The 22,837-nt window shown below is 44.4% G+C and overlaps 1 protein-coding gene across 31 annotated transcripts in view; it reads left to right on the top strand.

Moving 5' to 3' along the window:
- Positions 1 to 22,837, top strand: part of LOC113422969 (methyl-CpG-binding domain protein 1) — an 87,798-nt gene that overhangs the window by 608 nt on the left and 64,353 nt on the right. For all 31 annotated transcript variants that reach the window (XM_087956606.1, XM_087956615.1, XM_087956609.1 and 28 more), the window contains exon 2: positions 19,669 to 19,814. In XM_087956606.1, coding sequence (XP_087812732.1) covers positions 19,705 to 19,814 — 110 coding nt within the window. In that variant the 5' untranslated portion in view covers positions 19,669 to 19,704. The remainder of the gene's footprint in view (positions 1 to 19,668; positions 19,815 to 22,837) is intronic.

Raw genomic sequence — 22,837 nt, 5'->3', positions numbered from 1 at the left:
CTTAGTGACCGTTTGAAGTTACCACAACGGCACTGGGAAAAAAAGTGACTTATGACCGTTTTTCACACTTAACGATCCTGGCGGCCTTCCCCAGGGTCACCTGTTTGGATGCTTTGAAGTTACACCGAGAGAGAGAGAGAGAGAGAGAGAGAGAGAGAAAGAAAGAGAAGAGAAAGAAGAAGGAAGGAAGGAAGGAAAGAAAGAAAGAAAGAAAGAAAAAGAATTCTTTTATTGGCCCGATGTGGTTGGACACACAAGGAATTTGTCTTTGGTGCACATGCTCTTAGTGTACATAAAAGAAAAATAAAATACATTCATCAAGAATCATAAGGCACAACACTTAGTGATAGTCATAGGTTACTAAGAAGCTATCAAATCATACCAGGAAACAAAGCAATATAAATTATAAAGATACACGCAACAGGGTTATAATCATAAGTGAGAAGAGATAGGTACTAGGAAGGATGAGAGGAATAGTAGTAATACAGTCTTACTAAATAGTTTGACAGTTTTATGTGAATTGTTTAGCAGAGTGATGGCATTCGGGAAAGAACTGTCCTTGTGTCAAGTTGTTCTGGTGTGCAGTGCCCTATAGCGTCATTTTGAGGGTAGAAGTTGAAACAATTTATGTCCAGGATGTGAGGGGTCTGTAGATATTTTCACAGCCCTCTTTTTGACTCGTGCAGTATACAGGTCCTCGATTGAAGGCAGGTTGGTAGCAATTGTTTTTTCTGCAGTCCTAATCACTCTCTGAAGTCTCTGTCTGTCTTGTACTGGTTGCAGAGCCAAACCAGACAATGATAGAGGTGACAGACTCAATAATTCCTTTGTATCAGCAGCTCCTTCGGCAGTTTGAACTTTCTGAGTTGGCGCAGAAAGAACATTCTTTGTTGTGCTTTTTTTGATGACGTTTTTGATGTTAGATGTCTATTTTAAGTCTTGAGATATAGAAGAACTTAGAAACTTGAAGGTCTCTACTGTTGATATTGTGTTGTCTAGTATTGTAAGAAAAAAAGTGACTTATGATTGTTTTTCACACTTAACGACCGTGGTCACCTGATTGAATGCTTGCCACCCAACTCACATTTTCCATGGTTTCAGTGTTGTCCCAGGGTCACCTGATCCCCTTTTGCCATCTTCTGACAAGCCAAGTCTATGGGGAAACCAGATTCACTTAATGAGTCTGTTTCTAATTTAACAACTGCAGTGGTTCACTTAACAAATGTGGCAAGAAAAGTCATAAAATGGGGGAAAACTCAACAAATTTCTCTCTTAGAAACTTAAATGTTGGGCTCAATAGCAGTCGTACGTTGAGGACTACCTGTAGGTTTCATGCTGTTTAATTTGCATGCTGTTGGCAGTCGTTAGCACAGGTCTAATACCTCCGATATGAGTTAACTGTCTTCAAAAGTGGAACTGTGTTGTCTTAAAAATGTATGTGACATCAGGTTCATCTTGGATACATTTGTGGATCCTTATATTTTTTACGTGAAACCACTAGAAAAAAGGTTATCCTGATTAGAGCACATTCTGAGCCAAAAGGCTCCAAATACTATTACTCTTTTTAAAAAAGTGGACTAGAACTGATAGTGAGATATCTTATTGCAGGGTGAACTATAATCAAACCATTAATTGTATACAAATATACAAGGCTCCTGTTAGCCCTACCTTGGCTCCACTATCTTGTACAAACATATAGAGCCACTTTGCGCTCTGTCACATGATGAATCGGGACTTTACCCCTTCACTAAACCGGGTGGGGGCAAGGCCAGCCTGTGGCGCATCTGGCCCACGAGCCGTGAGTTTCACACCCGTTTTATCGTGTTTGTGTTTTAACTGTAGCTTCCTATTGAATCATAATCATTTAATTAGTTTACTGCCTCCAGGTTAGACAGAAAAAGCCTAAATGTATGAATGGGAACACCTCCTTTTAATTTGACAATGTTTCTTGATTATTAGAAAATAAAGAAACATTATACCAAGAGAGTGTTTTTCTAACACACTTGATTTTTATGGGTATCCAAAGTATTGCATCAGGATTGAACTCAGAATAGCATACATTGTTGTATAGCAATTCTGCAACAGAGAAGATGGGTAGTATTTAGGTTTTCCTTTTTATTTGGTATTAATATTGTTAAAATACATTTCATTTCATCCAGAGGTGGTATTCAGCAGGTTCTGACCAGTTCTGGAGAACTGGTAGCAGAAATTTTGAGTAGTTCGGAGAATTGGCAAATACCACCTCTGATTGGAGATTTTACAGTATCCTTGTCATGCCCCTGGTGGAGACTGACTCTGAGCAGTCAGAGGAGGACCCAGGCCCATCCCTGCTGTAATGACGAGGCAGTCGAGTTGTTTGATCATGAACAACTGAATTATGATGATGATCTTTATTGGAGTATAGTCTTGCATTTATATACATTTTTAGTTAATATATATATATATATATATATATATATATATATATATATACACACATACACACACACACACACACACACACACACACATATATATATATATGTATGGCATTCAGCTTTGTTCGGGTATTTTCCCACGTCATAGTAGTGGTGCTTTTAAAGTTGTAGCAACGTTTCAGCAGAATCTCATCTGCCATCATCAGGCTTTTGTATAGTGTTTGTCTGTGAGTTAGACTTTTACAGTGGTTTCAGATTTAAATTTGGGGCAGCCTATTGCTGTGCCAGAATGGTTTTTTCTTCATCCTGATTGGTTGAGAGTCTTAGTTTGTGTTTATTGGTCTTGGAGTTTGCTGTGTTCTGCTTCTAATATCTTCTGTCTGTTTTTTTGGCTCTTTTTGTATCTTGATTGGCTGGCAACTTTATTGGAGGCCTTTAGTGCAGCTTGGCTTCGGGTAAATGGAAGAATCCAGCCTAACTAAATTAAATACAGATGAAGCTGATAAAATAAGACACCAAGTTACCAACATCCTATGCACAAGCAAACCACCCAAAAGCAACTTGCAGAAAAATGAAATTAAAGCGCTACAAACCCTGAAAAGAGATAGCAGCATAATCATCCTCCCAGCAGACAAAGGGAATGCCACTGTAGTAATGGACAGAAAAGACTACGAAACAAAATTGACAGACCTACTCCAAGACTCCACATACAAACCCATAAACACAGACCCAACCACATATCTGGAAAAATTAACCAAGAAGAAAATTATAACCAGCCACATGAGCAAAGAGATCCAACAGATGATCATCCCAAGAGAAAAATCTTCCAGATGCCCCAAACTATACGGCCTCCCAAAAATACACAAAGAAGGCATACCTCTCAGACCCATAGTCAGCTCCAGAGGAGCACCACTACAAAACCTAGCTAAACACTTAGCAAAACAGCTACAGCCCCATGCTGAAACAGCAGCTTCACATGTACAAAACTCATACCACTTCTTGGAAATGATCAAAGATCTACATGTGGAGCAAGAAGATCTGCTTGTAAGTTTCGACGTGATTTCACTGTTCACTCAAGTCCCGATAAAAGAGACCCTTGAAATCATCAAAAATAAATACCAACCAGCTAAACACCTCATGGAACTAACAGAACACTGCTTAACCAACACATATTTCATATACAAAGGACAAAGATACAAACAAATTGAAGGAGCCCCTATGGGATCACCACTGTCACCCATCATTGCAAACCTGTTCATGGAAGAATTCGAATCCAGAGCCCTGGCCAATGCCATCCACAAACCCAAACTATGGTTAAGATACATCGATGACACATTTGTGATTTGGCCCCATGGAAAAGAAAACCTAAACAATTTCCTAACGCATCTAAACAGCACACACCCCAAAATCAAGTTCACCATGGAAACGGAAACAAACAAACAACTACCATTCCTAGATGTACTAATCTACAAAAAAACAGATGGCACACTAGGACACACCGTATACCAGAAGAAAACACACACTAACCGCTACCTCAATGCCCAATCCCACCACCACCCAGCACAGATAAACTCCGTGGCTAAAACACTAATTACCAGAACCAAACGCCTGGCAGACAAGACACATTAAGACTGAACTATGCACCCTGACTAAAGTACTGACAGCTAACGGCTTCCACAAAAGCAAAATCACCAGCTTGATCCACAAAAACACACTGAAACATAATAGAGACCCAGAAGATGAACAGACCTATGGAACAGCTGTCCTGCCCTACATAAGAGGTACTACAGACAAAATTAGTAAGGTACTACACAGACATCACATCAAGACTGCCTTCAAAACAGACAGAAAAATAGCAGCCATCCTTAGCAACCCCAAAGATAAAATTGACCTGGAAAACCAAGGCATATACAAAGTCCCCTGTGCATCATGCCCGGCCACATACATTGGACAGACCAATAGAAGAATAAGTACCCGCCTGGATGAACACAAAAATGCAGTCAAAAAGCTGGAACACACTTCCTCACTAGTCCAACACATGGAAGCCACAGGTCATAGCATCAACTTTAATGGCACCAAAACCCTAGCCACTATAGAAAACCCTAGCCACAGAATCATCAGAGAAGCCATAGAGATTGAAAAAAGACCAGAAAGCATGAATAGAAGAGATGATTCCACCAGGCTGTCAATCATTTGGAAGCCTGCACTCACAAACAAACAAATCTCCACACCACAAGCCAGGCAAACACCTGGGCACAAACAGATCCCCCCTGATACCTCCAGCTCAAACACACCCCAACCAGGCACCCAGATGAAACCCAGCTTCCTAACTAATGATAGCCGTCCATTTACCCGAAGCCAAGCTGCACTAAAGGCCTCCAATAAAGTAACACAATGCTGCCAGCCAATCAAGATACAAAAAGAGCCAAAAAACAGACAGAAGATATTAGAGACACCAATCAAGCAGAACACAGCAAACTCCGAGACCTATAAACACAGACCAAGACTCCCAACCAATCAGGATGAAGAAAAAACCATTCTGGCACAGCAATAGGCTGCCCCAAATTTAAATCTGAAACCACTGTAAAAGTCTGACTCACAGACGAACACTATACAGAAGCCTGATGATGGCAGATGAGATTCTGCTGAAACGTTGCTACAACTTTAAAAGAACAACTACAATGATGTGGGAAAATACCCGAACAAAGCCGAATGCCATACATGTAAGTACCCGCGAAAACTTAAGAATATATATATATATATATCAATAATAACATTAACAATAATAATAGGAGTATACATTTTATACGCAGATACGTATATATATTAATAATAACAATAACAATAATAATAATATAGATTATATTCATCTAAATTTCAAAAGGGGGCACAGGCCAGCTAAAACGACACCCGGCCTTTGTTGTAGGTCGAACCCTTGGCGAGCCAACCGCCTTTAGAATCTTATATACAATTCTTACTTCTAAAATGGCAGATGACAATTCCGCTAACGGGCCTTCTTTGAAGGCCAGATCTAAGTCCTACCACTTGCGCAGACAGGCTAAGGAAACTTCTAAGGAAACTTCCAGGGCCTCTCAGAGAGACGCCTTAAGACGCCATAAGGCATTGGAGAAAGAATTCGACAGGCGATCCAGGGAGTCACAACTGGTGCCTCCAGCCCTCCCACCCTCCATTCCTTCTACCTCTAGACACCCCCCCCTCCTCCAGATTGCTCTTCCCTCTCCAAACACAGCTCATCCCAGGGGCATCAGGTCCCCGGACCAACGACCAGACGGACGCCCGAAGCTACATTCACGCCCACGGCCACTGGTCTGCGCCAGGAGGAGCCCGCCACAGTCGAGATCCCTGAACAAATGAGGGCATGGATGGAACGGGCTATCCGCCAGGGGATTGCAGAAGGTCTCCAACAGATGTCCAGGCCCGGTCCCCTCCCGATGGTGCCCGAACACGAGTCGCTATCACTCAGGTCCTCGCCTAGATCGGACCCTCCCCACGGTCAGGTACCTTTACAGAGGGGCAGCCCTCTCCCAGAAGGGGAACTGGAGGAGGCGATAGAGGGTCTGGACCAGTTCAGGGAGGAGGAAGAATTTGAATGGGGGTCTACACATCACGGGGAGCCCCTATCGGAGATAGACCCTATGGAAGGGGAGATGTCCGAGGACGAGGGTCTCTCCCCCGATCAACCCACCTTTGTGGGTTTGTTCAAGCCACACATGTTTAAATTGCTCCTCTTTAAGGCCAAAAACATCTCTGGCCTGTCCATACAGTCTCCCTCTGCGCTCCCTTCCCCGGCGGAGGGACAAGAGGACGCCATTTTCAGGCAGCCCGTTGTGGAAGCGGAGGTTATTCCGGCTCCACCCATCTTTCACGACCTAGTCTCAAACCAGTTGGACTCCACAGGGGCCCCTCCTGCCCCATCCAGCCAGGACAAGAGGTTCTTTAACCTCGACTCAAGCTTCTGCAACCTGCTTAATACTCTCGAGGTCGATGAGCCCATCGTTGGCTTAGCATCCTCCTCCTCCCCTAGTGATCCTCTGGAGGCTCTGAAACCCGAGGACAAGAGGTCCGAACTAGCCTTACGTCGGGCTCACCAAGCCAACGCTTGGGCCATTAGATCGGCTACAGCCGCCTCCTTCTTCACCAGGTCTTCGATCCGGTGGCTCCGCCAACTAAAACAGCATGTCCCCCCCCTCTAATACAAGGGCGCATCAGGACATCGCCAAACTGACGGCTGCGGTAGAATTCTTGGCTGACGCCACCTACCACGCGGTTAAGTTCTCCACCTGAGCAATAACCTCTCATGTTACAGCACGCCACCTGCTCTGGCTCAAACACTGGCAGGCGGACGTAAAAAACAAAGTTAAGTTGGCCACCGCTCCCATCAAGGGGGACAAACTATTCAGCACGGCTCTGGAGCCCCTGCTAGCTGAGACCCGAAGCAAGAAAAAGTTTCTTCCTTCTCTTTTTTGGAGGTCAGAGCCAAGAGCCCTTCAGCCATTTCGGAGAGGTTCCTCCCGACCTTTCTACCAGTCTCCCTTCCCGCCCAGGTACCCGAGACCCCCCTCCTTCCGGCCATTCCAACCCCAGGATCGAGCCGACCAGAGCGACAGGAACAGGAGGGGCGGCAGCTACAAGCGTCCCTTCAGAGGTTCAGGGGGGAAGCCTTTCCGACGCCCCAGATAGATCCCGTCCCTCCCTTCCCATCGGCGGACGTCTCAGGCATTTTGCCGACCGATGGGATTCCTCTACTTCCGATGCCTGGGTCCGGGACACCATCAGATTCGGTCTTGTTCTGGAATTTCAGCACGCCCCCTCCCCTGACTTTTTCATGGCATCCCCCCCGAGGGATCCCACCAAACGCAGCTTGATGGATTCCGCTATCCATCATCTCCTCAACATACAGGCTATCCAACCCGTCCCACCCTCCCAACGAGGGCAAGGTTTTTACTCCCACCTTTTCGTGGTTCCCAAATCCTCAGGTGGATGGAGGGCAATTCTAGACCTGAAACGCCTTAACCGTTACCTGATCCACCGCAGGTTTAAGATGCACACCTTACAGTCCATTCTACTGGGCATCAGGCAGGGGGACTGGCTCTCTTCTATAGACCTTTCGGGAGCGTATCTACACATACCAATCCGGCCCTCCCATTCCAAATTCCTCAGGTTCTGCTACAACCACCGCCACTTCCAATACGTGGCCCTTCCCTTTGGGTTGGCTTCTGCCCCGAGAACCTTCACTAAGGTCCTCGCGGCTCTAGCGGCTCACCTCAGGAGCCTCCCGGTGCGTCTCCACTGCTACCTGGATGACATTCTCATCCTGTCTCACTCCAGACACCAAGCAGAGAAGGACACCAGAGCTACTCTCTCTGCCCTCCAAGACCATGGGTTCCTAGTAAACTGGCAAAAGAGCCAATTGTTACCATCTACCCGGATAACCCACTTGGGATCCGTCATTGACTCAGTTCAAGGAAAGGTCTTCCTTTCCTCGGAAAGATTCCTTAGCATCCAGGAAACCGTCAAACATATTAGACGATCAAAACGGGTAACACTCTTAGAATTGTCTAAATTACTAGGTAAAATGGTCTCATGCATTTCCATTGTTCCCTGGGCCCGTTTACACACCAGATCCCTACAGTGGTTCCTGCTCCCGTTCCAAAGATCCGGCAGAAGCAATTCAAAGGCCACGGTCAAGGTACCTCCAAGGGTCCTCACGTCTCTCCTCTGGTGGACCAATCCCGCCATCAACAAGGGCCATTGCTTCAAGGAGCCCCAACGCTTCACCCTCACCACAGACGCCAGCCTGTCCGAATGGGGCGCTCACATCAACTCGCTCACGACACAGGGCAGATGGTCGCAGGCAGAACGGGCATGCAGTATAAACTGGTTGGAACTCCACGCCATCCACCTGGCCCTGCGCAACTTCCTCCCTCAGGTACGCGGGCGGCATGTCCTTATACTCACGGACAACGTCACCGCCAAGGCTCACGTCAACCGGCAAGGGGGTACCCAGTCCATACGGTTGATGAGAGAGGCCGAGCGCCTCTGCCGTTGGGCGGAGCGCAATCTCCTCTCCCTCAAAGTCGAGCACATCTCAGGGGCGTCAAACACCCAAGCAGACTGGCTGAGCAGGGCCACGGTGGACCAGTCCGAGTGGCGCATCCACCCGTCTCTGTTCAAGGAGGCGACCATGATGTTCGGTCTCCCGACAGTGGACCTCTTCGCATCCCCCCTCAACACACAACTCCCAAGGTTTTTCTCGAGGTACCCTTCCCACGGGGCCGAGAATTACAATGCCCTCTGTTGCCCCTGGCCCCCAGGGCTTCTATATGCATTCCCTCCATTAGCCCTAGTCCCCAGAGTCATCCAGAAGCTCATTTACGAGAAGGCGGAACTGCTTCTGGTGGCCCCCTACTGGCCCAGACGCCCATGGTTTGCAGACCTCCGCAACCTATCGGTGGCCCCTCCCTGGAAAATCCCCCCGAACAGGATCTCCCTTTCTCAGGGGCCCCTCCAGCATCCGGATCCTCAATGGCTCCAGTTAGCCGTTTGGAGGTTGAGCGGGAACGTCTAAGAAAGGAGAAGCTCTCTGACCAGGTTACTGATACCATTTTAGCTGCCAGGCGGCCCTCAACTACCCAAATATACAATGCCACTTGGAATAGTTTCTGCAAGTGGTGCCATAATTTCCAGGTCAACCCGCTTTCGCCCTCCATCGCTCAAGTTTTGGACTACCTCCAAGAAGGTCTGAGGAAAGGACTTTCCCCTAACACCTTGAGGCGTCAGGTCGCAGCCCTCTCAACTGTCATCGCTTGTGACAACCTGGGTTCTCTTTCCCACCACCCTCGTATTTGGGCATTCCTCAGAGGAGCCACTAACTTGTGCCCCCCAACCGTTCACCGATATCCTACCTGGGACCTCAATAAGGTCCTTGTGTCCCTTACTAAACACCCCTTTGAGCCTCTCAGGGAATCTACCCTCCAGTTTTTAACATTCAAGGTCGTGTTCCTGGTGGCCATTACTTCGGCTCGCCGAATATCAGAGATTGCAGCCTTTTCAGTGAGGAGGGACCTTTGCATCTTCCATACCGACCGGGTGGTCCTCCGGCCGGACCCTACCTTCTTACCCAAGGTCAACTCAGCCTTCCACAGGGCACAGGAACTCACGCTCCCGAACTTCTGCCCCAATCCCTCGCGGGAGAGGGAGAAGCTTGGGCACACCCTGGACGTGAGACGTGCCCTCCGCATTTACATTAAGCATACCCAGCCCTTTAGGAGGTCCGAATCCCTATTCCTTTCCTTTCAGCCCAAAACATTGGGCCACAAAGTGTCCCCTTCAACCATCGGCCGCTGGATCAGAGCTACTATTTCCAAAGCCTATTTGTCTCAGGCTCTGCCGGTACCTAGCGGAATAACAGCACATTCCACCAGAAGTGCAGCTACCTCGGCAGCTTGGGCCACCCAAGCTCCAATCACTGATATTTGCCGGGCGGCCACCTGGGCCTCCCCGTCTCCCTTCATTAGGCATTATAAGATTGACATATTTGCCTCGGCGGAGGCTTCGTTTGGCAGACGAGTCCTTCAGTGAGTCCTCAAGGACCCGCGGAGGCCTCCGCACCAGACAGAGTCCCTCCTGTAGGACAGCCAAGCTTTGGTATGTCCCACTCTCTGGATGATCCGAGCAGCTCTAAGGAGAATGGGCATTGGTTCTTACCTGACACGCCATTTCTCTTCGAGCTGCGAGGATCATCCAGCCCCACCCTTATTAATTTACCATCTGGTGGGGTCTTGTTTTGGCCAATGAACCCTTAAGTCTAGTAAGATGAGAGTACGACGTTCTCTTCACTCTCGACTTCGCATAAACTGGGGAACGCCACAAGGGAGCCACGTGATGAAGGGCGGAGCGTTCCTCAGTAATTAAGCTCAGCCTACAACGACGCAGACTGAAGCACCTCCCACTCTCTGGATGATCCTCGCAGCTCGAAGAGAAATGGCGTGTCGGGTAAGAACCAATGCCCATTTTAACACTCTTAAGATCTGATAAGGCAGACCCTCCCATTCTGCTACTTGCAGTCCAAGCTGTGGCCCCTGACCAGGACGATATTGTACTGGACAAACAGACAGTAATTCTGCAAGTTCTGTTCCTGAGACAGAGGCATCCCTTTTACAAGTCTCTACCATTTTCTGAAAAGAAGACTGAACAATAGAGTCAGGAGGCTTTTGCCGTGTATCTGCAGGAGCTGAGGGAATTGAAGACATATATTCAGGTGAAGAAGGGGGACAAATGACAGCATTAGTATAACGTGAAGGTGGAGGTGTTAAAAGAGAAAGTTCATTGTGACCAAATGTTTCAATTGCATGCCTACATAAATGCCACACATGCAAAACTTCTATTTTTGCTCGAGGTTCAGTATGCAATGTTTTCCCAATACGTTCCCAATCAGTTAATTTTAAAGACCCCTTTTCTGGGTACCATAGGCACTGTGCTGCAATCTCCTGGACCAGCCTTAAGAGATTTCTCTGTGGTACCTCGGTATTATTTTTCTTCAACAAATAGCCTAATTCATCTACATGCTTCCTTTGTTCCTCAGAAAGTGAAGACCCCATACTTACAGAAACCAAAAGGTTGAAGAAACCACAAAGGGTTGAAGGTGCACCAAATCCTTGCCGGACGAAGTAAGAGGGTCCCTGTTCTGGCACCACTTGTTGTAATGACGAGGCAGTCGAGTTGTTTGATCATGAACAACTGAATTATGATGATGATCTTTATTGGAGTATAGTCTTGCATTTATATACATTTTTAGTTATCCTCCATCATTGGTTAACTTTGGTTACTGCTTAACTTTCGTTACTGTTTAGTACAGTAATCCATACAATTAGTTATCTCTAGTTAAAGTCTAACATATGTTTACTTCCCCTCTCTAATCCTTCTTTATCCATAGATTAGTGACTTTGTTTGCCTGAGTTGTATTTGCTTGGAAACATTCTTTATCTGAGGTTTGCCATCCGAGATTGGAACATTCCTGCAATTACAACTCTACACATCCCTTATCGATCCTAGGGGGCACGCAGGGAGGAGAGGATCAGGGTAAAACGTGGTCTACTCAGGAGGAGAGGCCCATGATCCTCTTCATGGGTTGCAGGTGTGAGATCTGCATAAGAGTTTGGATCTGCGTGCTAACAGATGCTGGAGACAATTTAGTGTTTTATTCCTAAAGAAGGTTTATCTTGGTTCACGTTCTTCCAACGGACTGTACCTGGTTATCTTCCTGAAGTTGGCAATTATCTATCCTGGTCTGTCGTGGAACTTTATTCAGTGTGGTTTGTTTTTGTTTTTTGCTTTGTTATCGGCTCTTTGAATTTGAACTGTGTTTCTTTCCTTTGAAATGTTATTTTGAAAATAGTTTACTCTTCCACTGTGAATAATTAAACAGTGAAGTCAAGTTGAAGGTATTAAAGGACTTTTAGTTACATTTTGGGTTTTGTTATATTTCTGAGATACTCTGGGTCATCACAATCCTTCCCCTGCCTCGGCCACCAAGCCACGCCCACAGAACCGGTAGTAAAAAAAATTGAATCCCACCACTGATTTCATCCCTGGATATCAATACTTGGGAGTTTTATGGGGCTTAGTGTTACATACATGTGGATTACATGATTCTTACTTGATAATTGTGAAACAGTTGATGTCAATGTGACTGCACCGTATTTTGATAATGTGAGCATGGGATTGCTGCAATAGTATGAAAAAAGGTCACATGTCACTTTTTTCATTAAGTTCTAACTGAATGGTCACTGTGAGAAAAATAATTATAGATCTCTCTGTGCTTTCTGGTCAAGGAAATTGTAAGACTCGCAGGGCCTGAAATGGATGTAATATTATTCTGTCTGTTGAAGTTGTGACTTGCAAGTATGCTTCAATGTATGGATTCTCTTTCCTCACATCCTTGGTTCCTTATTTTACAGGATGCAGTGTGCTGGGGCTACGGGAAATGAGGAACTAGGTTATGGAAATAGGGAACTGAATGTCAACAATGCATGATGAAATAGTAGTTATGGCAATGTGGCAAAATCCCAAAAGTCATGTGCTTGGAGGGTTAAGCTATATAATGTAATGTTAGATAATGGTTTGGGGCCAATTAGCCTCAAGCCGTCCTTTTGACTGCTTCTCCTATTGGTCCCAATTGCAATGCAATCATGATGTAAGTGCTTTATGTTTGCTATGCTCCAAATTTCAATAAACCTCTGGATCCTAAAATGAGATGCTTTGTGGTGTGTTGTCTGTTCAATTTCTATTACTGTGTTTCTCATAAAACAGGGTTTGGGAGATACGGATAAAAAACTGAAGCGAGCTTATTTTGAAAAACAAGTTATTTTTAATTATATAAGTTTGCAAGGAAGAGCATGCTTCAGCATGAAAAAAAAATCCTATTGGATGATCTAGTTCTCTCAATCAGGGCTGTGATTCTTAATCTTTGGAATATGGAGATTTAGTTGTTTACATTCACTATATTGTTATAAATGTTGGCTATTGGGATAGAAAATTTCTTGGCTTAGTGCCTGAAAAATGAGTTAGAATTGGATGCAGTAACAGAGCAGAACAGATAACAGTGGGAAAAAAGTGACTGTATAACAGATCAGCCTTTTGTTAGATTCTGAACTACTGTATCATTTAATACAACATTGGCAACACTGCAGATCTTAGTTGCTCTAAGCTTATAAACGAAGTCTGCCACCCATGGTCAACAGCCTATAGACATTTCAGCCATTAGCTCCACCTACTTTACTTTATATTTAATTTTTTTTTTTAAAAAAATTGTAATTTTAAAAACTTTAAATAAGAGGTGGATATATTGCTAAATAAAGCACCAGTCCTCGGGGGGGAATTAGCAAAACGACTCAAAAGCGAAAGGCAATTCAAACCGCAATAAAAAACGGAGCGAAGAAGAGGCAGGGAAGGAAATTTGGACCTTGGGAGGGGGTGCAAAGGCACCTGTGGCCCTCCCGTTTGCCTCCCTCTGGGGGTGCAAAGGCGCTTCCCTTGGGGGGGGGGTAAGGGGCCCAAATAAACAGTTGCGCAGGGCTAAAGAAGAGGATAAATCCAACCTGAGAGGAAGCTGATTTAGAGATGATTGAGAGCTGAGGGAATCCAAAATTCTTGCTTCGGCCAGGAGCTACTAATAAGTCTTGCAAGGCTGAGCAAAAAAACTGGGGAACGCTACGCTGGAGCCATGTGATGGAGGGAGGAGCGTTCCTCAAAATTAAGCTCAGCCTACCAACGCAGAGACTGAAGGACCACCCACTTCTGGATGCTCCGAGCAGCTCTAAGGAGAATGCAACAGCTCAACAAATTACAAATAGTTTGTTATTATTATGAAATCAACCTACCTGAAGACTTTAGGTTCATATCTCTTTTCTGGAGCCTGCTACTATCCACTTCGGCCATATAAACATCCAATAGATCAATAGGTCATATTTTTGTTTCCCACAGGAGATAATGATAGCAAGAAGATGGAGGCAGGGAAGGACCGGCCTGCAGTGTGTCAGCCCGGCCTAGGCTGACCGGATGCCGGGAAGGGAAGCCCCGTGGGTTGGATCTAAAGCCAGGTGCAGGAAAAACACTGTCCGTGGCCTGGGTTTGCTCTGCTTGCATGTCTGGGACGCCAGGCTGGCCTTAAGCAGCAGGCAGAGGCATGTGGTCTGTCCCATTAGAAGTGCTGCCCACCCCACTGCATGCTCCGTCCCACTGTCTTTCCTTGTTTGCTAGGATGGGGCAGCTGCCCAGCACATCTGGTGGGCTGGACTGCATGCCATGCCTCTACCTTTGTCTGCTGCTCGTGCTGCTGCCACAAGGTGAGGGGAGGCAGTTGGTGGGGCAGGGGTGGAACCATTCATCTTCTAACTCCGCTGCACATGCGGGATGAGTCTTCTGCCTGCCACCCAACTCGCGAAGGCCCCAGCGTATGGGAAAGGTGGAGAGCCCCATCCCCAAAAGGCAGCTGCAAGTCTGCAGCTCGTGCAGTGCAGGTGGGTCCAAGACCCATGACTGCTGGGCTGATGCTCCAAGCAGCAGGCAGTGGTACCTGATCAAGCCTGCCAGATGCCTGGGTAGCCACGCAGCCTGCCAGATGCTCCCTGCCCTTTCCATCACCAGGGGTGGGGGGGCAAGGGGTGAGCTTGCTGAAGAACTAGGTTTGTGGGAGGGGGCCAAGTGCACACGGGCTTCAGCATGGCGGTGACCGGCTGGTCTGCCTCATCGCAACCCCACCATCTGTCTTTGCCCACCGTCACCACTGGGATGGAGCAGGCAGCTGCGTATCTGGTAAGCCATCTGGGCATCTTGAAAGTCTGATCAGGTGCCTCTGCCTGTTAAAGCCCCTTGACCACCAGGACCATCAGCCTGCGTGATCAACCCCTGTGAGCTGCGGACTCCCAGCTGTCTCTTGGGGATGGGGTCTCCCTGCCTTTCCCGTTTGCGAGGGCCTTTATGGGGGGCAGGTGGGGGACATGCAGCAGGTTTGCTGAAGAACAAGGTTTGGTTGTGGGGGCAGAGCATATAGGAGTCATGGCGTGGTGATGATGGCAACTGGCTGAGCTGCCTTGTGGCAACCCCTCTGTCTCTCTTTGTTCCTCCAGTGGATCAGACCCCAGCACCCTTCCTGGCCCCTCCTTCTGCCGGAGACCCCTCTATCCCCCCAGCCCTGCCCAATCCCCCACAGGGCCTGGCCCCAATGCAAGCGACGTTGAGCTGCCATTCCCAACCTGGCCACGCCCACCCATTGGGCCTCATCCAGCCGGCCATGCCCCCTCAGTCCCCCGAGGACAGCCACAGTGCTGATGTGGCCCTCAATGAAATTGAATTGGACATCCCTGCACTATAAGATCTCCAGGGTCTCCTCTATTATTCCTTTTCCCCAATATCTGCTGATTCTGTGCTCAAAGAATATTAATTTTTCTCCCTGATAATCTAACCTTTCTGCAAATATTTCAAAAAATGCCATCATTTTAAAAGATAGTTTATACAAAATAACTTCTGATGCAACATATCCTGAAATGATTCTATTCCAAATATCTAGTCAAGAGAAAACTTTTAGTAAAAATACTATCCTGAAATTAAATGAAACTATTGCTGGATTCACTAAATATTGTAATACAGAGATAATTTGTAAATTGTAATCCATAGGTATAGTATGCAACCATCATGACTGGATTTGTATACCATCAAATAAGTCAAACTGCATTAGCTCATTGTGGAAAGAAAGTAATTTAATATGTGCTCTATAATATGTGATATCTGAGAGGTATTTCTAACCAATAATCATGTTTATGGCACTATTTGTTTTTACATATATTATGTAAGAAGTTGTCTATTATGTAATGGCTATGAAAGTGGCTTATTAGTGAGAGCCTGGAATTCCCAGAGCTACTCATGCAATTGCTATACAGGGATTTGAATCTGAATAGTTTTTCCAATTAAAGGCTTAACTTTAATTGTGCAATCTAAGTAAAGTGGGTATTCATAATAATAACTCATAATGAATTCTAGGGAGATTAATATATTAAATCTTATTTCATTCCACCTTATGAAGTCTAAAATTGGCATCTAGCTTTCATCATTCTGAAAAAGCTGAAAGAAGTGATAACGTGTCCATGGCTCATTTGCTAAGCCTGCTTTTCAGAGGTAATTGCTTGCTTGAAATATAAGATAAGACATTTCCGGTTTGGCTTTTTTCACTTCCAATTTTTTCTTGAAATAATAGTGTTGGGTCACATAACTATTTTTTTTCTATCTTTTTTTGGAACTTGTTTTTCATGTTTGAGAATATTTGTGTGTGCTGGTAGTATCTTCTTTTGTAGAAATTAAAAATATGAAATCACACATATTCAGTGCTTATTTTTGCTGTTTTTTTTTCTTATTCTGTAAGAAGAGAAAGAGAGAGGGAGGGAGGAAGGGATTGTTGTTATTGATTTAATCTTCAATTCGATTTACAGTCTGGGACTGGTAAAAATTTAACAGTTCAAGTCCTGACCAAGGATCTAAAAGCTATTAATGTCTGAGTGTAGAGGCAGTTCCAGGTAAGGTGGTTTTTTTGTTTTTTTTTGCAAAATCAGAATATTTAGGTCTAATAAGTTCAAAATTTCCATGTATCTAGGCAACCTTTTGGGTATTGCTCCAAGGGCTCCTATTATTATTGGTACAACCATGGATTTTTTTCCTTCACAATATTATTGTTATTATTGTTATTATTATTATTTTATTCATTAAACATGAAACTCAGTCAACTGAACATTTTAAAATGTATCACAAAAGGCTTCAGGTTGTAATTCTGGTGGCGTCGGAAGTGAGGACTACGAGCTCCGCAGTCCCGCTCTGAGCTCTCCCCATTGGAGGGCTCCGAAAGAAGCCATAGCCACCCTATAGAGGTGGTAAAGTAAAGCGGGGGCACCTTGCAGGTTGAGGAGAGCCACACCTGACTTGGAAAATCACCTGAAGATGAGCAGCAGCAGTCAACATGGAAATGTATAGAGAAGGAATGGAATATTTGATATTTGGTGGCTGTGACTTTTCAATGTTTATTGCCTTATACCTACCAGAGATGGAAATAAGAAAGACATTTTATAAAAGAGACTCTGGGAAGCTAGAATAAAAGACAAAAACCACAGAGCAGGCTTAAAGATCTTGGAAAATACCTCGGACTTAGAGTACTGAGTAAATGCTGGAACTGACTGATTTAAATAATTGTTGTGGTCCGCGAGTGGCCTGCGGAGCTGGCAGCAGAGTCGGACAGTGGGAAGGAACATGGGCCAGTTCTGGAGTCTGGGGTGGGCTCGGACGAGGGATCTGCGTCCAACACAGAGATGGGGCCAGGGCAATCTGAGAGTTATGTGCTGACTCCGGAGCCTCCAGAATCTGATATCAGCAAGGCAGAGGAACAGGGGGAACCTGATCCCAGTGCACGCTTGCGCAGAGCTGCCAGAAGGCAAGAACAGTTAAGACAAAAGGGGCAACTTGGAAGTAAGTCTTGGAGATGATTGGCTCCTCCCATAAGACATAAAAGAGGAGCAAATGGACATGAGCCTTTTGTGGTAACATATTTTATTGATCATTTTCTGTAAGTCCTTTGTACAACTATTAGCATAGATCTAGGGATATGCAGGCATTCTTGGTGGGGGTAGGAGTACCTTTGCAATGAGTGTCTCATCCTGTTATGATCTGCAGGTTTAGAAGGAACAGGAAAATAGGTAAAAGTTCAAGGTACACAGTTGTGCTTTCTCATGGGACTTTCCAGACTTTCCCATGGGACTTTCCGTACCTGTATGTTCTCATCTTGTTGAGGTAATCTCATGGGGCTTTCCATGGCTGTATGTTCTCATGCTGTTGAGGTAATATTCTGTTGAGGTCATTGTTTTCTGAATATGCATACTGTACTTTTGCTTACTTTTTCTCAATAAATACTGCTGCCTGAGTTCGCTCAGGGCTGGCATTTGCTCAGACATTTTCCCTGTGTCTCATTTCGAATGCCAGACAACCACAGCCTTTGCAGGAAGCAACTTTGTTTGTTTTGGTCAGTTTAAAATCTGAAGCTCCGTGTTGACTTTGTGCTCTGTTTGACCTTGTACAGCTAATTGGCAATGTAGTCAGTGGCAGCATTTCAAGGGAGGTAGAGGTGGGTGCTTATCAGCCTTATCCCGAAAGATTGTGGCAGACTTCTGTTGGACTGTTCATAAACTGTTTGGGACTCATTATGGGCTGTGAATACATATAATTCACAGCCGTTGAAATAAAAAAAAAGGTTTTTGGAAACAGCGTGTGATTGTGAAAATATAAGTGAAATGGGGAGGAAGTAACTACGCAAAATTTATAAGGGTTCCCATAGAAGCATGATACTTATTTGAAAAGGAATGTGTAAAATGTTTAAGATTTAAATGAATATTAATTTTAACGATAGAGTTTAACTGGTATGGATTGTTGTTTTAATTATATTATATATTTATAATTTTTTCTTTTTTTAAAATATAGTGTGTAGCTTTAGAACGTACTAAGCAGAATCAGAATGAAAATTATATATTATTTTAAGTGTTAAATTTAGGGGAAAGATATAAAGGCGTCATACTTCAATCAGTGATTACAGGAGAAATTTTGTGTTAATGAGAAAAGATAATAGATAATTGAAATAGAACAGACAAAAGATACAAGCATAATGATTTAAATCGAGATGAAAGAAATAAAATAGAATTAAGAGAGTGAAAAGAGGGGAGAAGCTATACAGAAAATGTAGAATGGTAAATAAGATATGAAATGGTATATAAAGTGAGCATGAATTTGATTTATGTCTGTACAAAAAGATGTAACCCGGGACTAAGCCGCTTTCCAAAAAGAAGTTTTATGTTTTCATGTTTTGTGTTTTGTTTGTGTATGTTTGTTTACTGAAAATTAATAAAAAATTTATTTTAAAAAAAAAGGCGATCACATGACCCCGGGACATTGCAACCGTCATAAATATGAGTCAGTTACCAAGTGTCTGAATTTTGATCAGGGATGCTACAATGGTTGTAAGCGTAAAAATGATCATAAGTCACTTTTTTTTTAGTGGTGTTGTAACTTTGAACTGTTTGTACTGTTTCTGATTAATAAATCTGATTAAAAGGTATACGTTTTGTAGAGCTCAAATTGGGGTGAGATGAGGGAGGAAAGGGAAAGGAAGATGAGTTGGTTGTGATTACAGCTACCTTATCAATTAACAATTATGTATTAAAATGGTCTTTCTTGATAGCTTCTGAGATTGCCTGAAACCCTACGACAAAGGGATATCCACAGAAGAACTTCTACTTCTTCTTCTTCTTCTTCTTCTTCTTCTTCTTCTTCTTCTTCTTCTTCTTCTTCTTCTTCTTCTTCTTCTTCTTCTTCTTCTTCTTCTTCTTCTTCTTCTTCTTCTTCTTCTTCTTCTTCTTCTTCTTCTTCTTCTTCTTCTTCTCCTTCTCCTTCTCCTTCTCCTTCCTCCTTCTCCTTCTCCTTCTCCTTCTCCTTCTCCTCCTCCTCCTCCTCCTCCTCCTCCTCCTCCTCCTCCTCCTCCTCCTCCTCCTCCTCCTTTTTCTTTTCTTTTTCTTTTTCTTCTCCACCTTGCTGCTGCTCTTCCCCCTCCTTCTTCCTTTATAATGTGCATATCCATAAATGTTTATGGTAAGTTCCCCTTCAATGCCATTGTTATGATCCTTGCATTTCCTGATCTTTTTAGGGCCTTTTCAATGGTTTTTCCATCCCAGCAGAAAACATGACAGACGGGTGGGTGGATTGTCCCTCCTTGGGCCCTGGCTGGAAGCGTCGTGAAGTCTTGCGCAAAAGTGGAACAAGGAGCGGCCATTCAGACACTTATTATATAAGGTAATTCTGTTTGGGATCATATTGGGAAAAGGATGCTGGTATCAGTTTCTTATCCCTAGGCAAATGAGTTCAATAGTTCCCAAAACTTTTATTTGGCAACCTTTGAGGATAAGAAGCATTCTGGAATTTCATGGTTGCTCAATTTATTCAGGGCAACAATTGTCATCTGGTCTATTTCCAAACATTTGTTTACTCCATTCAGTGAAATACTTGTCACTTTACTATGAACTGTTACTCTTGTTTTTTCTATTTCGTCTAAGCACATATATGTGAGATTTTCAGAAATTCTACAAGCAGTTAATTGGAACAAACAATATTGCATCAGCAAACTTAAACTCCTGTACCTTTTTGACTTAGAATGTGCTAGATTACCTCCTGATAATTATTACCCTATCTTGTTTCCCTACTCTGTATGACAAATATGCTTACCTGTAGAATTGTTGTAATGATTATTGAGAGATTGCATGTAAATATTCTACAGAAGTTCCATTATAATTACCAACATTATATGCCATATCTGCAGAGAGCATGTTAAAGACAAAAGTATAACACTTTTTAAAAATAATTTTATTAAAAGATATAATTGCAATAGTAAATGTTAATGCAAACTAAAAGAAGAGTAGAAACAAGTGTAAAACGTATAAAGAAAAAAAGAATAGAAAGAAAAAAAGAAAAGTAAGACTATAGTGAAGAAGAAAATAACTATACAGAAGTCACTTCCAACCTTTATCTCAAGTATAAAAACCTATAAGCAAATAAAGCATTGTCTTGCCAGTTGTGTTATCAGCAATAGTTCATTAAATATTGCCAAAAATAACATGTCTATGTTAATTTTAATCAAATAAAACAACTTTATGTTTCTTCCTTTTATTTCTAACAACAGTAATCTTTAGTCCATTCAAAGTATGTCACAGAACTTGATTTAATTTGATTCTTTTTACCCCAAGATTCATCCCAGCTTTAACAAACCCTTTTTTGTAAATCCAATGTAAAAGAATTATCCAGTTCATTCACTTAGTTTTTTATAATTGTCTTTTGATTTAAAAAAAATCAACCGATTTCTTTTGTATGTCTGAACAAACATCTTTTTCATGTCATTCATGTAGCCTGTAATCTGTATATCCCATTTTACTGCTCACCTAATCACTGTCTTGTCAGATAAAACTTTTTTTTCCCAAAACATCTTTTGGACATACAATAGAAGCCAACATAGTTTTTGACATTGTTGATATTAACTTTTCAAAAGTATCCTTCAGTATTTCCAATATTATAATATTTTGCATCTTTCAGTAGCTGTTAGTCAGGTTTATGTATTCTTTAATTAAAATCTTCTGTTCTCCATAGAGCTGCTCAGAGCATCCAGAGTGGGAGGTGCTCCAGTCTCTGCACTCACAGGCTGAGCTTGAATTGAGGAACGCTCCTCCTCCTCCACGTGACTCCTCCGTAGTGTTCCCAGTTTTAGCTCAGCCTCGTGCGAGACAGGCAGTTTGCTATCGAGCTCCTTGGCTGACTCAGGACTTCTCTATTGGATTCCATTTCACTCGTTCAGGTTGGATTGTTTCTTCCCTTAGCCTCTGCGCAACTGGTTACCTTGATTTGCCATCCACCCCAGGAGCGTTTTTTCGCCCTAGAGGGGGCAAACGGGAGGGATAGCAGTGCTCTCGCGCTGCACCCCCATACCCAAAGCCTTTTTTCCCTGCCGCTTTTCTCTGCCGCTTCCCTTTTCCTCGTTTTGTTGCTAGCGGCTTGATTTCTTTCAGTTTAAACCGCTCCGTTGTTCCCCCCCCCCAACGAACACCGCTTTACTAGGGAAGAGTTAATTTCTCCCTTCCTGCCCCTCCTTGAACCTTTTAAGCTCCGGCTTGCATCTGGGGAGGACTTTCCGCCGCGGAGAGCCTCTGAACCCTCGCGTCGGCAGGCGGCCGCCATTTTGGGCATCGTCTCGTGGCCGGGCGCCATTTTGTTTTCTGTCTTCCTAGCTGCAGTGCGACCTTAGCTCTCCAAAGCAGGACCCGTAGGCCTGTTTAGAGCTGCCTTCCTCTACTTTATTTTTTTCGAGGCAACTAAGCCCGATTTCTACTTGCATAGTTTATCGTTGGCTATCCCGCAGCCCACTCAGCAGGTGAAGTAGCAGCAGCAACAGAACCCGCCCAGTTCCGCCTGGGAAGGCAGCTGCTGGAGGCCCTATCTCCTTGTTCCAAGGCCTCAGGCGTTCATTCGGCTAATTGGACAAGCTGATCACTTAATTTTCTTTTTTGCATTAGTTGTTCTTTATCAGCTCAAACTTTTACCCTTTTGGAGCAGTACCTAATTGTATGTCACGTTTCTAATAGATATATATACACACATATATATATAAAAAAAAAATTCCAAAAAGCGGGGCGTGAAACAATTATTAGGACACCTGGCCTTGTTGCAGGTCGAACCCCTAGGCGAGCCAACCGCCTCATCCTAATCCTTTTATATCTTGCAATTACCTTTTAAAATGGCAGAGGACAATTCTTCCAGAGGACCTTCTTTGAAGGCCAAATCTAAAACCCACCATTTGCGCAAGCAGGCTAAGGAAACATCCAAAGCCTCCCAGAGGGATGCCTTAAGACACCATAAAGCATTGGAAAAGGAGATTGACAGATGAACCAGGGAGTCACGCCCAGTGCCTCCGGTCCTCCCACCCTCCACTCCCTCTACCTCTACTCAACCTCCCCCTCCTCTAGACCATTCCTCCTTATCCAGGCGCAGCTCGCCCTCACAGAGTCTTCAGGCTCCTGGAACAATGGCTAGACGGGCACCCGAAGCTACGTTTACCCCTACAGCCGCTGGCCTACGCCAAGAGGAACCATCTATAGACGAGGTTCCAGAGAAAGTAAGATCCTGGATGGAGATGGCTATCCGCCAAGGGATCGCGGAAGGCCTCCAGCAGATAACCAGGCCTGGCTTCCACCCAATGGCCCCTGAATTCGAATCTCTATCTGGCAGATCCCTGCCCAGACCGGAACCTCCCCATGGTCAGGTACTCTCGCAGA

Source organism: Notechis scutatus, chromosome 2 (assembly GCF_049901735.1).
Source record: "Notechis scutatus isolate UNSWTSFEM ecotype Mainland chromosome 2, rNotScu1.2, whole genome shotgun sequence".
NCBI classification, from domain to species: Eukaryota; Metazoa; Chordata; class Lepidosauria; order Squamata; family Elapidae; genus Notechis; species Notechis scutatus.
This window is presented reverse-complemented; position numbering and strand designations above follow the sequence as displayed.